At 38.9% G+C, this 13,007-nt stretch overlaps 1 protein-coding gene across 2 annotated transcripts in view; it reads right to left on the bottom strand.

Moving 5' to 3' along the window:
* Positions 1–12,778, bottom strand: part of Stom (stomatin) — a 29,576-nt gene extending 16,798 nt beyond the window's left edge. For both annotated transcript variants that reach the window (XM_026410355.2, XM_026410354.2), the window contains exon 1: positions 12,643–12,778. In XM_026410355.2, coding sequence (XP_026266140.1) covers positions 12,643–12,703 — 61 coding nt within the window. In that variant the 5' untranslated portion in view covers positions 12,704–12,778. The remainder of the gene's footprint in view (positions 1–12,642) is intronic.
* Positions 12,779–13,007: the final 229 nt, after the last annotated feature.

Below are 13,007 nucleotides of genomic sequence, written 5' to 3' on the forward strand. Positions count from 1 at the left end.
AGTATAGAGTATCTGTTAGGAATATCTTGAAAACACAGAACAGGGCCACGCACAATACAGGTGACAGTGGAGTGGGATGGTGGGGACAATGGGAAATGTTGTCCGTCTGAGGGCTTCCTGAAGAAAGGAAAAGTATGGAAAAAAAGGAAGGAAGGAAGGAAAAGGGCACTTGAGTCCAGGGTATAGCATGATTCAAGGTGAAAACCATTACATATGAAAAAAATTGTGCAGAGCTTCCTTTTAAAAATTACACCAGCAAAATATGTCACTGGGTCTATGAACCATCATTTATTATCCATATCCTGATCTTCACAAAGGTTGCTTCTGATTCCCAACTACTGAAAATAAGGCTGTAATGAGCATTTTCCTACACAGCCTTCTGCCCACATTTCAAACTGTTTCCCTTCTCTGTATGTGAAAGAGGGTATCTGTCTGGTTCCAGAGAGTAACATACACCCTATTGCAAAAAAATTCAGAAAAATAATAGTGAGAAAAGATACTCAAAATCTAGAGATAAGAAATGCTCTGGTGCATTCTTCTAAACCTTTTCCTTGTACATACAACCATATTTTAAAATCAAATAAAATCTATAAGCTACTTTTCTTTCCCTTTGTTATGTTCTTTTACTTCCTTTTTTAGTCTCTGTAGCTGTTTTGTACTTTTCCTGTTTTTGTTTTAATTCTTTATCAAAGTTACACTTGCACAAAATTTTAAAAGTCAAACATTCTATTAGATAAATAAAAAAGGGCTGTCCCTGTTTGCCTCTTCCCATTTCTTCCATCTCAAAAGTAATTGCTCTTTTGGCTAAGTATTTTGGGATTTACCTTCATGCTTTTAAATAATGTGTGTGTGTATTTTTTAGTACTTCTTGCTTTTTCAGTTTTTTAAAAATATTTTTTTAGTTGTAGATGGACACAATACCTTTATTTTATTTGTTTACTTTTATATGGTGCTGAGGTTCGAACCCAGTGACTCACATATACTAGGCAAGTGCTCTACTGCTGAGTACAACCCCCGCCCCTGCTTTTACAGTTTTAAGAATTATCTATTAACTTTCCTCTATGGAGAAACATTTATTTCTTTTCCTTCTCCCTCTCCCACATGCACATACTCACTCTTCTGTAAGTACATCATCATTTTGGTTAGATGTATATAAAATGTTACATTACCATGAATATGCAAATGCTATTCAAACCTAACTCAGACAGTATAGATAATCAGCTTTCTTTTTTTTTAATACCTTTATTTATTTATTTTTATGTGGTGCTGAGGATGGAACCCAGTGCCTCACATGTGCTTCCTAGGCAAGCACTCTGACACTGAGCCACAACCCCAGTCCCTGATACTTACCTTTCTTTTCCTGTACAACTTTTTATTTTTACTTTTTGTAATGTTTGGTTTTCCCCTTGCTTAGTCTTCTATGTACTTTTCCCTGTCCAACCTCAAGCCCTTCATCCTTGGTCTGAATCTCCTTCGGAAACAGTCAGGTAGTCTACTGATATCGTCTTCTGAAGGAAGACTCTGGGAGCCTGGTGCGGACTCCCCTCATCAGGTCTATACAGGCATCATTCTGTGACTGCCCTGCGCCGTCATTCTGGGAATTCACCATTGCCTCTTGTGTTGGGTTTTCTATTTTCTCCATCTAGTGTCTTCCTGATTTTCAGTTTGTTTTTCTTTTCTTGGAGACTGTAGGAACTGAGAAGGCCAGACTGATTTTTTAAGGCTTTTCTGCCATTTTTTCAGGAGCTGTTTTGATGACACAAGTTTGACAAGAAGGGAAGAGGCAGGCCTCCATGTGTACTACTTAGAAGGAAGTGCAAAAAAGCAGTGAGACAGGCTTTGGAAAAACAGGAGACCAAGAGATATGCAGGGGGTGCAGGCCAGGAGCATGGGAGAAGAGGGGGCCCATGCTGGCTCCCAGGGCAAGTGCTCTGGAACACAGGATTAAAAAACAAAACAAAACAGAAACACACACTGAGAATCTTGGTCATACTGAATTTGTAATTTTGATTCTGTGTCAGAGAGAGGTTAGTGTCCTCATGCATAAAGTGACATAAATTAATCCTGGATATTAAGCTATAGTTTCCGGGGTACAGACATTCAGTGGGCAAATATTCAAAGTTGGGCCTCTGCGCTCTAGTGGAGAAAGCCCTGTCAGGCATTATCACAACTGATAACACAGGAGGGGATTGCAAGGATGTTCTATACCCTAGGCATTGTGTAAAGTTACTTGAGACATGTGTATCATTTAACTCTCACAATAGCCCTGTGAGGCTAAGTATTTTAACCAATGATGTAAGGAAGCAACCTCACTTTCCCAAGGTCACCTAACAGAGCACTGGGGATTCAAAGAGAAGTCACTGACTCCAAAGCTCCTGTTCTAAATCTTGATCTTTCACCACTGAATGTTTTCAAGTTTGGAGCACTTTCTTGAGAAAGTGTCCAAACTGGGATGGCACGGCAGGAGTTTCGAGAATGAAATCTAATCTTCTTCGGAGGAAGCCCTTTTAATTCCAGCTGCGCCTATTTATAGTAAAAGACAGATTCAAGGCTCTGTGCCAGGCTCTGGTCTAGATTTTGAGTGAAACAGATTCCAAACAAGCAACAGATTGGCCACAAACACTTATCTGACAGCATTTGGTGCTTTCCAAACTACTGCCTCAGGTCTCCCATATTCTAGGCAAAGTACATAGCTCTGTGTCCCGGAATTACTACACTGAAGACCCCTGAGGGCACAGATGGTTCTTATTCTTTTTTCTTTCTTTTTTGGTGCTGGGGATCCATCCCAGGGCCTTGTGCGTACTAAGCATGAGCTCTACCACTGAGCTATACCCAGCACTTCTTGCCTCTTTCTGTATTTCTAATGTCTAGCAGTGTCCTGCAGAGAGTGGGTATAAAATAAAATACTTCTTACCCAGCTTTCCAGCTAGATGTGTTTTTTCTTTCCTCTAAATCCTGACAACACTTTAAAAAAAATCTCTCTATGGCACTTAAATTTTGGCTGATACTTTAATTTCTTGTGTATTTATACCCCTCCTTAGACTGAGCTTTCCTGAGCACAGGGAGTGTGTCTAGGTTTGAATTTCAATTCTGCAGCTTCTTAGTTGTCTGATCTTTACTTCTTTGAGCCCTAAGTTTCTTCAACTGTAAAAAAAAAAAAAAAAAAAAAAAAGGATTATTAGGCTGGCCTTATAGAATTGAGATAGTCCTCAGTAAATATAGATGATAGTTTTCTGTAATTCTTCCATTTGACTCAAGTGTTTAAATCACCATAATGAAAAATGGAAAAAGAGTTAGTACTTAACCTAAGAGTGCTCTACCACTGAGCAACATCTCAAACCCTTTTCATTTTTTATTTTGAGAGAGAAACTCCCTAAATTGCCTGGGCTGGCCTTGAATTTGCAATTTTCCTGCCTCAGCCTCCTGAGTTGCTAGAAGTATTAGCGCATGCACCACTGATCTCAGGACACTTGAGATATATATTATTTGGTATCAGGGATTGAACTCAGGGGCACTCAGTCACTGAGTCACATCCTCAGCCCAGTTTTGTATTTATTTAGAGACAGGGTCTCCATGAATTGTTTAGCGCCTCACTGGCTTTGAACTCACAACCCTCTTTGTCAGCCTCCAGAACAGCTGGGATTACAAGCATGAGGCGCCACTGCACCTGGCTGACTTTTTATTTTATTTTTTTTAATGAAACTTCTTAAATGACTTTATTTGCCCCTTGCTTTATGCCATTTCTAGCCAGCATAGAATTGGAAAAAATACTCAAGAAGCACATTTACAAAGAGATCCACAGGGTACAAGACAAAAGATTAGGCAAATTTGTTCTGTGCTGTGTTCATTGTCACCCTGTGTTCATTGTCACATGTGTCACACTGGCTCAGTGGCAGAGCACTTGCCTCACATGTGTGAGGCACTGGGTTCAATCCCCAGCACCACATATAAATAAATAAAAAAGAATGGTATATCAACAACTAAAATATATTTTTTTAAAAAGCATAAGGGATTGCAAATCAAGAGGAACAAGAAGTGACATGGATATTGTGAAAACTGGACTTGCTTCTTCACACAGCAGACACTCTATAGAGTGTGCACATGCTGGGGAAATGACATTTTCTTATTCTCCTAATGCCTTCACAACAAAACTACCCCATTCACAACCCTCACAATCCTTCCCAAACTGGTTACAGCTAAAAAAGGTGCTTAAACCACATTCCCAAGAGGTGAGACTTAGACACTGCAAGGCTGATAAGTGAACCTCAGTCACCTGCCATTCTTCCTTACCCACCCAGAGAGGAAGATCCACTCTCAGTCATTTCATGAAATTCCTGCCCTTCAGGTTTCCCACTCACTACTTCAGAAGTGAATCCTTGGTAACAGCTTTACCAGGTAAATGACAACAGGCAATCAGTATTCCTGAGATATTTTGGTTGATATACTTATCAATAGTTAGCCAGGTGCCATAATCTTAAAGATTAGGTATCTGATGATGCTAGGTTGTAAATACTACTTTGCTAGGTTTAGAGCATTTTTTTTTTCTGCCAAGATCTTTCCTGAAAGCTGCATCAGAATAAATTTTTAGCCAATCAAAGCCAGGGTCTGGATATAAGCCTAGATATTTAAATTTTTGTACTGAGCATTCAAATTAAGCTTATCTCCAGGAAAATAATATGTATTTTTTTAAAAAAAATACTTTTATGAATAGCCAAATAGTCACTGTAACAATTAGAAAGTACAGCTCAATGAAAACTTATGTATACTCTCATCTCTGGATGGGGTGATACATTATTTAAGCCTTTTGTATCTTTCCCCCACTAAAAGTGGAATAATGGAATACTGAATGATTTAAAGTTTATACCCCACATACTGTGAACATCTTTTCATTCCAGGACATAATCTTTATCATTATTAGTGGCTGTACAATAGTCTATTGTTGCATGTGATGAACGTTTAGGTTATGTCCAAATTTCTCAACTAGAAACTCTGCTGCATTGAATATGCTTTTAGTAAAATTTCTGAAATCCTTATTTATGTATTATGTAAATTAATTTTGCTGAAAAGATGAAATAATACAATTAAGTTCCTCTCATTCTGGTATCTTTTATTACTACCAACAGCAACTACCATTTCTTTTTTCTTTTCTTTTTTTTTTAGTACTGGGGATTGAATTCAAGGTAACTTCACAGTGAGCTATAACCCCAGTCTAATTTTTAAAAAAAAACTTTTTAAAATAAAAATACATATTTTAGTTGTAGATGGACATAATATCTTTATTTTGTATATTTATTTTTATGTGGTGCTGAGGATTGAATTCAGTGCCTCACACGTGCAAGGCAAGCACTATACCACTAAGTCCCAGCCCCACAATTATTTATTTTGACACAGGGTTTAATTAAGTTGCTGAAGCTGGCCTCAAACTTGCTATCCTCCTGCTTCAGTTCTGAGTTGCAGGGGTCACTATGCCTGGCAATAACTACTATTTTTCTTTTTTTAAAAAAATATCTATTTTTTAGTTGTAGCTGAACACAATACCTTCATTTTAGTGTGGTGCTGAAGATCGAACCCAGGGCCTCGCACACACCAGGCAAGCACTCTACCACTGAGCCAGAGCCCCAGCCCAAATGACTACCATTTCTTGAATATCTAATATGTGTTAGCTCATCATATACACTTACATCATATACACTTAAGCATTATTTCTAATGCTTACAAAAATCTGTAAAATATTCCTCCTGAATACCTAAAATAACAAAGCAAAAGATCTGTGAAGAAAACAAACCAAACCATAAAGCCGATGAAAAAAGAGAAGTTGTATAGTAATTTGTGTTGGATCAGCTTTTAAGGAGAAGCAGTGACACATTCTTTCTAAGATCATAACCCAGGCCAATGTTCAGAGCACTGTATGTTGTCAGCCATCCTTTAACAGCAGATTTCCTCTAAGATATATTGTACTTGTCACGCCTGGAAGTCATATGGAGTAATAAATCCCATGAATCATTGGGACTTAATTACCCTGAAGTTCAAAACACACTGGATTTCCTCTGCTGAGAAAGGCCAGAACCACACCTTTCACCATGGCTAAAAACTGGACTCCAGAATCATATTCATTATTGCACAAAAAGAACTGGATGGGCTCAAGAGTTATTGAAATAACCTAAGTTGCAACATTTAAAGGCAATCTTCCTTCTCCTTCCAGAGTGTGTGAAGCACTCTGTGTTGTAAACTGTCAACAGTGTGGCTGGGCGGGGAAAGATAGGATGGTTGGGAATTTTATCTCAAAACACATGCTATAAGGGGTAACAGTAGGTCAAAATAAAAGGTCTAGTCAGTTTTTGAATTTTCTTCTTAAAAACAATTATATTCAGGATATGAGTTCTTTGGGGCCATTATTATTCCATATCAGAAATTCTACAGCAGGATTGGGCAACCGGCTCCTGTAAAGAGCCAGAGAGACATGTTAGACTTTGCAGACCATCAAGTCTGCTACCACAGCGTGTGAGCACTCACTGGCAAAACAGACATAAGCGAACATGGCTGGGCTCCAATAAAACTTAATTTATGGACACTGAAATCTTTCATAGGCAATGCAACATTATTCTTTCTGTTTTTGTTTCTTAAAGCCATTTCAAAATACAAAAGCTATTCATAACACCTTGTGGGCCATACAGAAACAGCCAGCCATCCAGGTTTGCTCCACAGGTTGTTATGACCCCTATTCTTGTTCTATGTCATACCGTTATTTATTTGTGAAGGAAGGCTTTTATAAATTAAACAGTGCGCTTGATCTTTCTTCCTGCTATTCAAATAGGGATGTTTTCCAGCGCCACAGTTTCTCTCCTTTGCTTGTTTTGAAGCAAATCTTCCTAAGACCTGACAAATAAAATCTCAAGGTAAAAAATAGTCAAAAGGTTCATTTTCAAATGGAATTTTAGGAGAAAGACCAAGAAGGGAAGAAAACAGCAGAAAAGAAGGAAAATAAGAGAAACAGGAGAAGAGGAGAAAAAATAAAAATGAAGGCTGCATCCCACAAAGAGACAGATGAAAAAGACAGAGGGGAGAGAGGGCAGAGGTTAGCACATGGTAGGGTCTCTACTTGGAGATCACAGCTTGCAACTCATCTAGACAGAGGATTTCAAAGCAAACAAGCCTACCCTATAACTGGATTTTCAAATGATTATTTTCATTAGGCCCAGTTGTTATTAGAAAGCCCTTATTCTTAAATCTCCAAGGAAGAAATTATTCTCTGGCCCAGAATGACTTCAAGCCAGAAGCTATCAAAGAGCCATCTGAAAACTGTCACTTTCTCTCTATCATAAGCCATCTATAGCTACTGATGACGCTAGTCCAGAAGAACTGATTTGACGATGCACTACATGGTTTAAATTACAAAGCTTAAAAATGTGTTTACCATGAAATTTTAAGGCAAGGAAATGGACTATTTTTTTAAAAGATTTTCAGCAAAATTTGAAACAAAGGGAATCCCTTTGCTTGGCTTAAAAATAAGGAAATAAAATAAGCATAAACATTCTATTTCCAAAACATTTTGAAGACTTTCTGCAACTTTCTTTCATTCGAATGTTTCAGACCATAAAGCAGTAGGGAAAAAATAGGTAAAGGAATACCAATAATATAAAATTTGGATGCCTACATCTTTCTAAGCTGCTATAGATCATTCTACTCTGCTTAAACAATGTTTACCCACACTTATAAATATCTTATTCAATGTCTGTCCTCTTCACGATATTGATCCTGTTAAAACATGTAGCATCATAATGGCCTCATGGGAAAGTACCTTATCTTTCTGTGCCTCAGTCTACTCATCTAAAAACAGGGTTAACAAGACAGCCTCCTCAGAGGGTGAGTGTGATGAAGAAATGAGCTAATATGGAAGACACCTAATACATAATGGATGCTCGAAACATATTTTGTTAAGTAAACAGTTGTTGAATGGTGAATTAAACCTGTTTCTTTGGGGAAAAAAAAGAGACTACTTATCACATAAGACAAACTAACAACAAGGGTAAAAAACTCAGGCAGGGAGACAGACAAGCTGAATACAGCCTATGTCTGGAAACATCAAAACATCTATGTTCATAAAAATTGGAGAGAAAAACAATTTCATAATGGGTATTAAGTTCATTAAATTTAGAGGAGGCCCGAAACACTGGGACCAAACCCTCCTACATTCTAGTGCTGTTTTGTTCCCAACTCTTTTATTTGGATATCTTAGAAGCATCCATAATTAAGTTATTCTCATAAAAGTCTTTGGAGGGTAACATTACTCTCACTTAAAAATGGAAAATCCGAGCCTAAGGAAACTAGATCAGAAGGTTCTGGATTCTTTCCTGAAGATGCATGGTTAAGCAGTAAGAGTGTGAGGTTTTGGTATAAGACTCTAATTCTGCCACTACATCTTTTCAGCAGTAAAATAGGAGAAAATGGTGGTAATGATTTCACATAGTGTTATGAAGATTAAATGAGAAAATAGGTAAAGTGCTTTACACTTCAAAGTGTCCAGTAAGTGTGGTAAGTATTATTATTACCACAACTTTAAGATCATTATTGATACAGTTTATAAGTGAATTGTCTTCTGGGACCTATACACCATGGACAAAATATCAAGACTTAACAATCTGCTTGGGGATTCTATCTCTGGAGGAGAAAAGACCATGCTCAGGGTGGTAAGTCAGAGTTCCAAACTTCATTAGGCCACCTGTCCTACAAATCTTTCAAATCTTTCTCTAAATTTGAATTTACTGGAAAACAACAAGGCTTTTTCAGTAGCACTCCAAATATACTGCTTTAAGTTGTAGGTCTAAGTCATTGTTTTTTATTTTTTGTTTTCTCCACTAAATAATGTCTTAAATTTTTTATTTTAAAAATTTCAAAAGGACATGTTTTCACACTTGATACCTAAATTCCTGGGAGATTAAATAGGGCAGTAAGATCATGCCCAAGATATAGATGAGAAACTGACTCTCTGGAAGTTGAGATTTGTCCAGGGAGACCCAGACAGAAGGCAAAAACACTGGATTCTCAATCTAGATCTTTTCATTCTAAATTTCACCCACACTACACTACACTACCTTCTTGTAAGTGCTCGTTTTAGAACGGTGGACTAGTTTGGTATCATTTAATTGTCTAACTTGAAAACAGGCATTTTCTTGGTTGTATCCTTCAAGGCCAATCTACTGAAATCTCAAGGCAAATGCTATGCTAGGGGTTCAAGTTTTTTTTTTTTTTTTCCTTAAACTAGTCCCAGAGCACAAAGATACAAAAAAGATTGAAGAAAAGTCCATCAACAGAGAATTAATACTTTCTCCTTTTTATTGACTGGGATCTCTAACTTCTTTTTTTCCTTGTTTTCATAAATGAGGTTCCTTACTAGATATATTATCCTGACAATTACAGTCCCTTCTCTGTTAGTAACACAAACCCAAATAGTCTAGTTATAGTAACAATATGTAAAAAGGAATGTAATGGTCACACCCTGAAACCAACAGTTTTGGGTAGAAGAAACAATAAAACACTTAACAAACATTTAGCCATGTGATTTAGTCTCCTTTTGCTTCCTTTTTCTTTCAACAAATGTGCTCATCTATATGTATTTGATTCGGAGCAATTACAATAAAGAAGGACATAGACTATTTTCAAAAAATCTCATGGCTTTTGGGGGTAATGATAAGGGGGTAATGAATAAATCAAATGATAATTATAACACTATGTAATAAATATCATGATAGAGGTATACACAGGATTCTAGGCAGATATAGAAGTGTACGGGTTTTTATGGTTACAATAGTTTTTAAGAAATTGTCTTCTAGGGCTTAAAAAACTGATTTTTGTATTCCATCTATGTCACTTTATCAACATCTTCAAAAATTTTTTTTCAAAGCTGACTAGGCAGTCGGTTTTTATAATGTAAAATTTACACTATTAGGTGGTACCAAGAACATACTTAATCATTAAAAAAAAAACACATAAGTGATAGTTTTTGTGGTGTTGGGCTCTGATATTTGAGTTAATTTCTGATCATTATCAGTTTAACTCAGATTAATTATTGAAGAAGTCAAGAAGTTCTCCCCAATCTGATCAGCTATAACAACTGAAATAAACAAATTAGTCCCATGATTCTGCTTATTTTCAGTGATTCTCCCAAAGGATTTATCCTGTTGACATGCTCTTAATTATAATGATATATTTCTTTGCAATACACCTGCATGATTTCATTACAAAGTGAATGTACTGGCTTTAGGAAAATCTAGTCCTGTCCTGGGTTTGGTTATATTTACCTGCCTGGGACTAATTCCCAAAAACATCAGGAGATAGAGTTTGGGTTTATGTAATTCCACTGCTCCCCTCAGAAGCAGTCCTCTGGAGTTGCCTTCTCCAAGATGTCTTGACTGAAGCTGAGCTTTCTTTGTTTACTTTCTCTCACTTTCAGTGAAGTTCTGAAGTTAGACAAGACCCTGAACTTTGGTATTCATGTTAGAGAGTTCTAGAATGGGAAAATGGTTTGGAAAACCAGATACACTGGATTTGAAACCCACCTCTGAAACATGAGCTGTTTTATTTTATCACTGTCAGTTTCCTTATGGTAAAATGGCAAATAATGACATTTTCCTTTTGCACCTATTGCATAATTATAAGAGATAAATGTTTGTAAACCACTTAGGCTGTGTTTGGCACATGACCAACATTCAAGAAATTCTATTTAATACATTCTAGTAATAGTTTTCATACCAGTGCTCACTTTTTGAGGTTTACCATTTAAAAAACAAGAAAAAGTGACTGAGCAAAAGTATGTATACTTTTCCAAGAGGATTCATTTGTTTTCATCAGTTTTTTAGAAGATTTCTATCTAAAAATTTAAAAAAGTTAAGTGAAGAATCAAAAAAAAAAAAAGAACTTAGAAGTAAAAAACTGATATGTGACCATGAGAAAACTAAATGAACATTAAGTACAAGATCATGTTTATTCCCAAAGAACTCCAAACTGTTTTCCCTACCTAATTAGGAGATCAGGGTACAGAGGAAAGGATCCTATCCACCTTCTTATCTAGGAAAAGACAATGAAGGAAGAGATGGTCCTGTACTCTTTTTTCCATGTTTAAATCTGAACTTAAAATTAAAATTTAAAATTTGGCTCCACTAACCTTAACTCCAATAGTGTGGCTTTAAGTAATGTAACCTCTTTGAGTATCAGTTTCCTTGAATATAATGTGGTGACAGGAATAGTACCTACCATGTTGGTTGTGAGCATTCAATAAAATAATGTATACAAAATATGTGGCACTGATCCTGAGCTATTTAATGTTCAAAATTTTTTTATTTGTATTTTTTGCTATTATTCTAACTCTCAATGTTCATTTGGGAAGCTATCTCTACAAGGTGTATAGTAGATACAGGAACTGACGAAGATTTCTTTAATTCGTTCTTTTTTCTTTCTAAGGCTGATCTACACCACAGCCCTCTATAATTTTTTTTTCATACTCCTAGGAAGGAATTAAAGCCAGGGATCCCTGGGTAAGGAAATGGCACTTAAATTAGGCAGGTGGACAAAGCTGGCTTTACCAAAATAAGCAGAATAGATGATTCAAATACAGTGTTCTTTGTGGGGTGCTGGAGAAGCCACCCAGCCCCCTAAGACTGCTTTCATTATATCCTCCTGTTTGAAATTCCATCTTTAGAAAGAATTCCTTTGAAATTCCTAAGGGCTCCTAAGAGGATAGCAATACTCCTGGGAGGGTTATCACCTCTTTCCCTCCACCCTAAGGAGTTAGCCAATAAAGGCACAAGGTGGAAGCTCTCTCATCAAAGGCACTAATTTCTTCACAGGGGAACAAGATTGCCACTCACAGTTCCTGCCTTCCAGACAGGGAAGACCCTAGTCTCCTGGTGAGGGTCCTGAAGGAGAGTTCCCTAATACCAAGAGTAAAGTGGAGTGGGGCAGAATGGGGCAGAGGGTGGAGCTAGAAGGGGAGGGAAGAGAGCCAGAGACTCCTTTCTTTTGCAAAGAAGGCCTACTAAGTGTGGGGAGCTGGAGCTTTGCATCTTACTATGAAAAAGGCCAGGTTCTAGAAGTGGGCAGTGGACGTAGCGTGCAGGGGTTCTGATCACGTCCAGAGGGGCTCACATTGGAGGCGGTTGAAGGCTGAGTGGAGGAGATGGCCTCCGAGGGGTTGGGAGGGATAGAAAGGGGAATGGACAAGGAGTGATAACACGGGAGTCCCCACTCCACCAGTCTCTGGCTGCCAGTTACTAGTGCGTTTCCTCGACCGCGTGGATGGCACAAGATAAGGAAGCGCTGGCATCTGGAGACCTAAGAATAACAAGCGCTTCTGCACGGTCTGTGCATTGAAACGCCCCCTGCCTTTGGCGCATCCACCGTGTGGAGGGCCAGGATGTGCCCTTTGTCCTCCCCCCACATCATGTCGAAATCGTGACCCCCGGACTGAAAAACAAGGTATGAGAAAACCCGGGCTTTGAGAAGCGTTCGTGCATCCAAAAGCGGCGGAGACCAGCCCTGGAGCTGGGTTGTCAGACCTCGGAACTCACGCTGCAGGCAGGGGCTTGGTCCCTAGAGGAAGGTTAAGGGTTGGGGGACTCTCGGGCCTCTCCGGGGGCGTGGACTCACCCTTGAAGGAGTCTGGGAGCCGCCGGGCCTGGGTTTCCTCGGTGCGCCGTTTATCAGACATGCTGCCTGAGCTGGAATCCACAACCACCCAAGCCTGAGCCTCCGGGAATGCAGCAAGCACCTCGAGGGGCGCAAGACCCAGGCTGCGGCCCCGCCCTCTCCTAGGGCACGCCCCTCTCCAAAATCAGCCAATAGAAGCTCAAGAATGAGGAGGGCACGCCCCTGCTCCCCGCTCTCTCCCTCCCCCGGGCTGCGCAGCGCAGCGCCGCCTTGGCTTCTCTGGAGATTCGGGCTGAGGGGCGTGGCCTGAGCGGCGTGGCGCCCCCTGAGGTGGAGCCGGCCCCTGAGGCAGCGCGGGAAGGGAG

Source organism: Urocitellus parryii, chromosome 4 (assembly GCF_045843805.1).
Source record: "Urocitellus parryii isolate mUroPar1 chromosome 4, mUroPar1.hap1, whole genome shotgun sequence".
Classification (NCBI taxonomy): domain Eukaryota; kingdom Metazoa; phylum Chordata; class Mammalia; order Rodentia; family Sciuridae; genus Urocitellus; species Urocitellus parryii.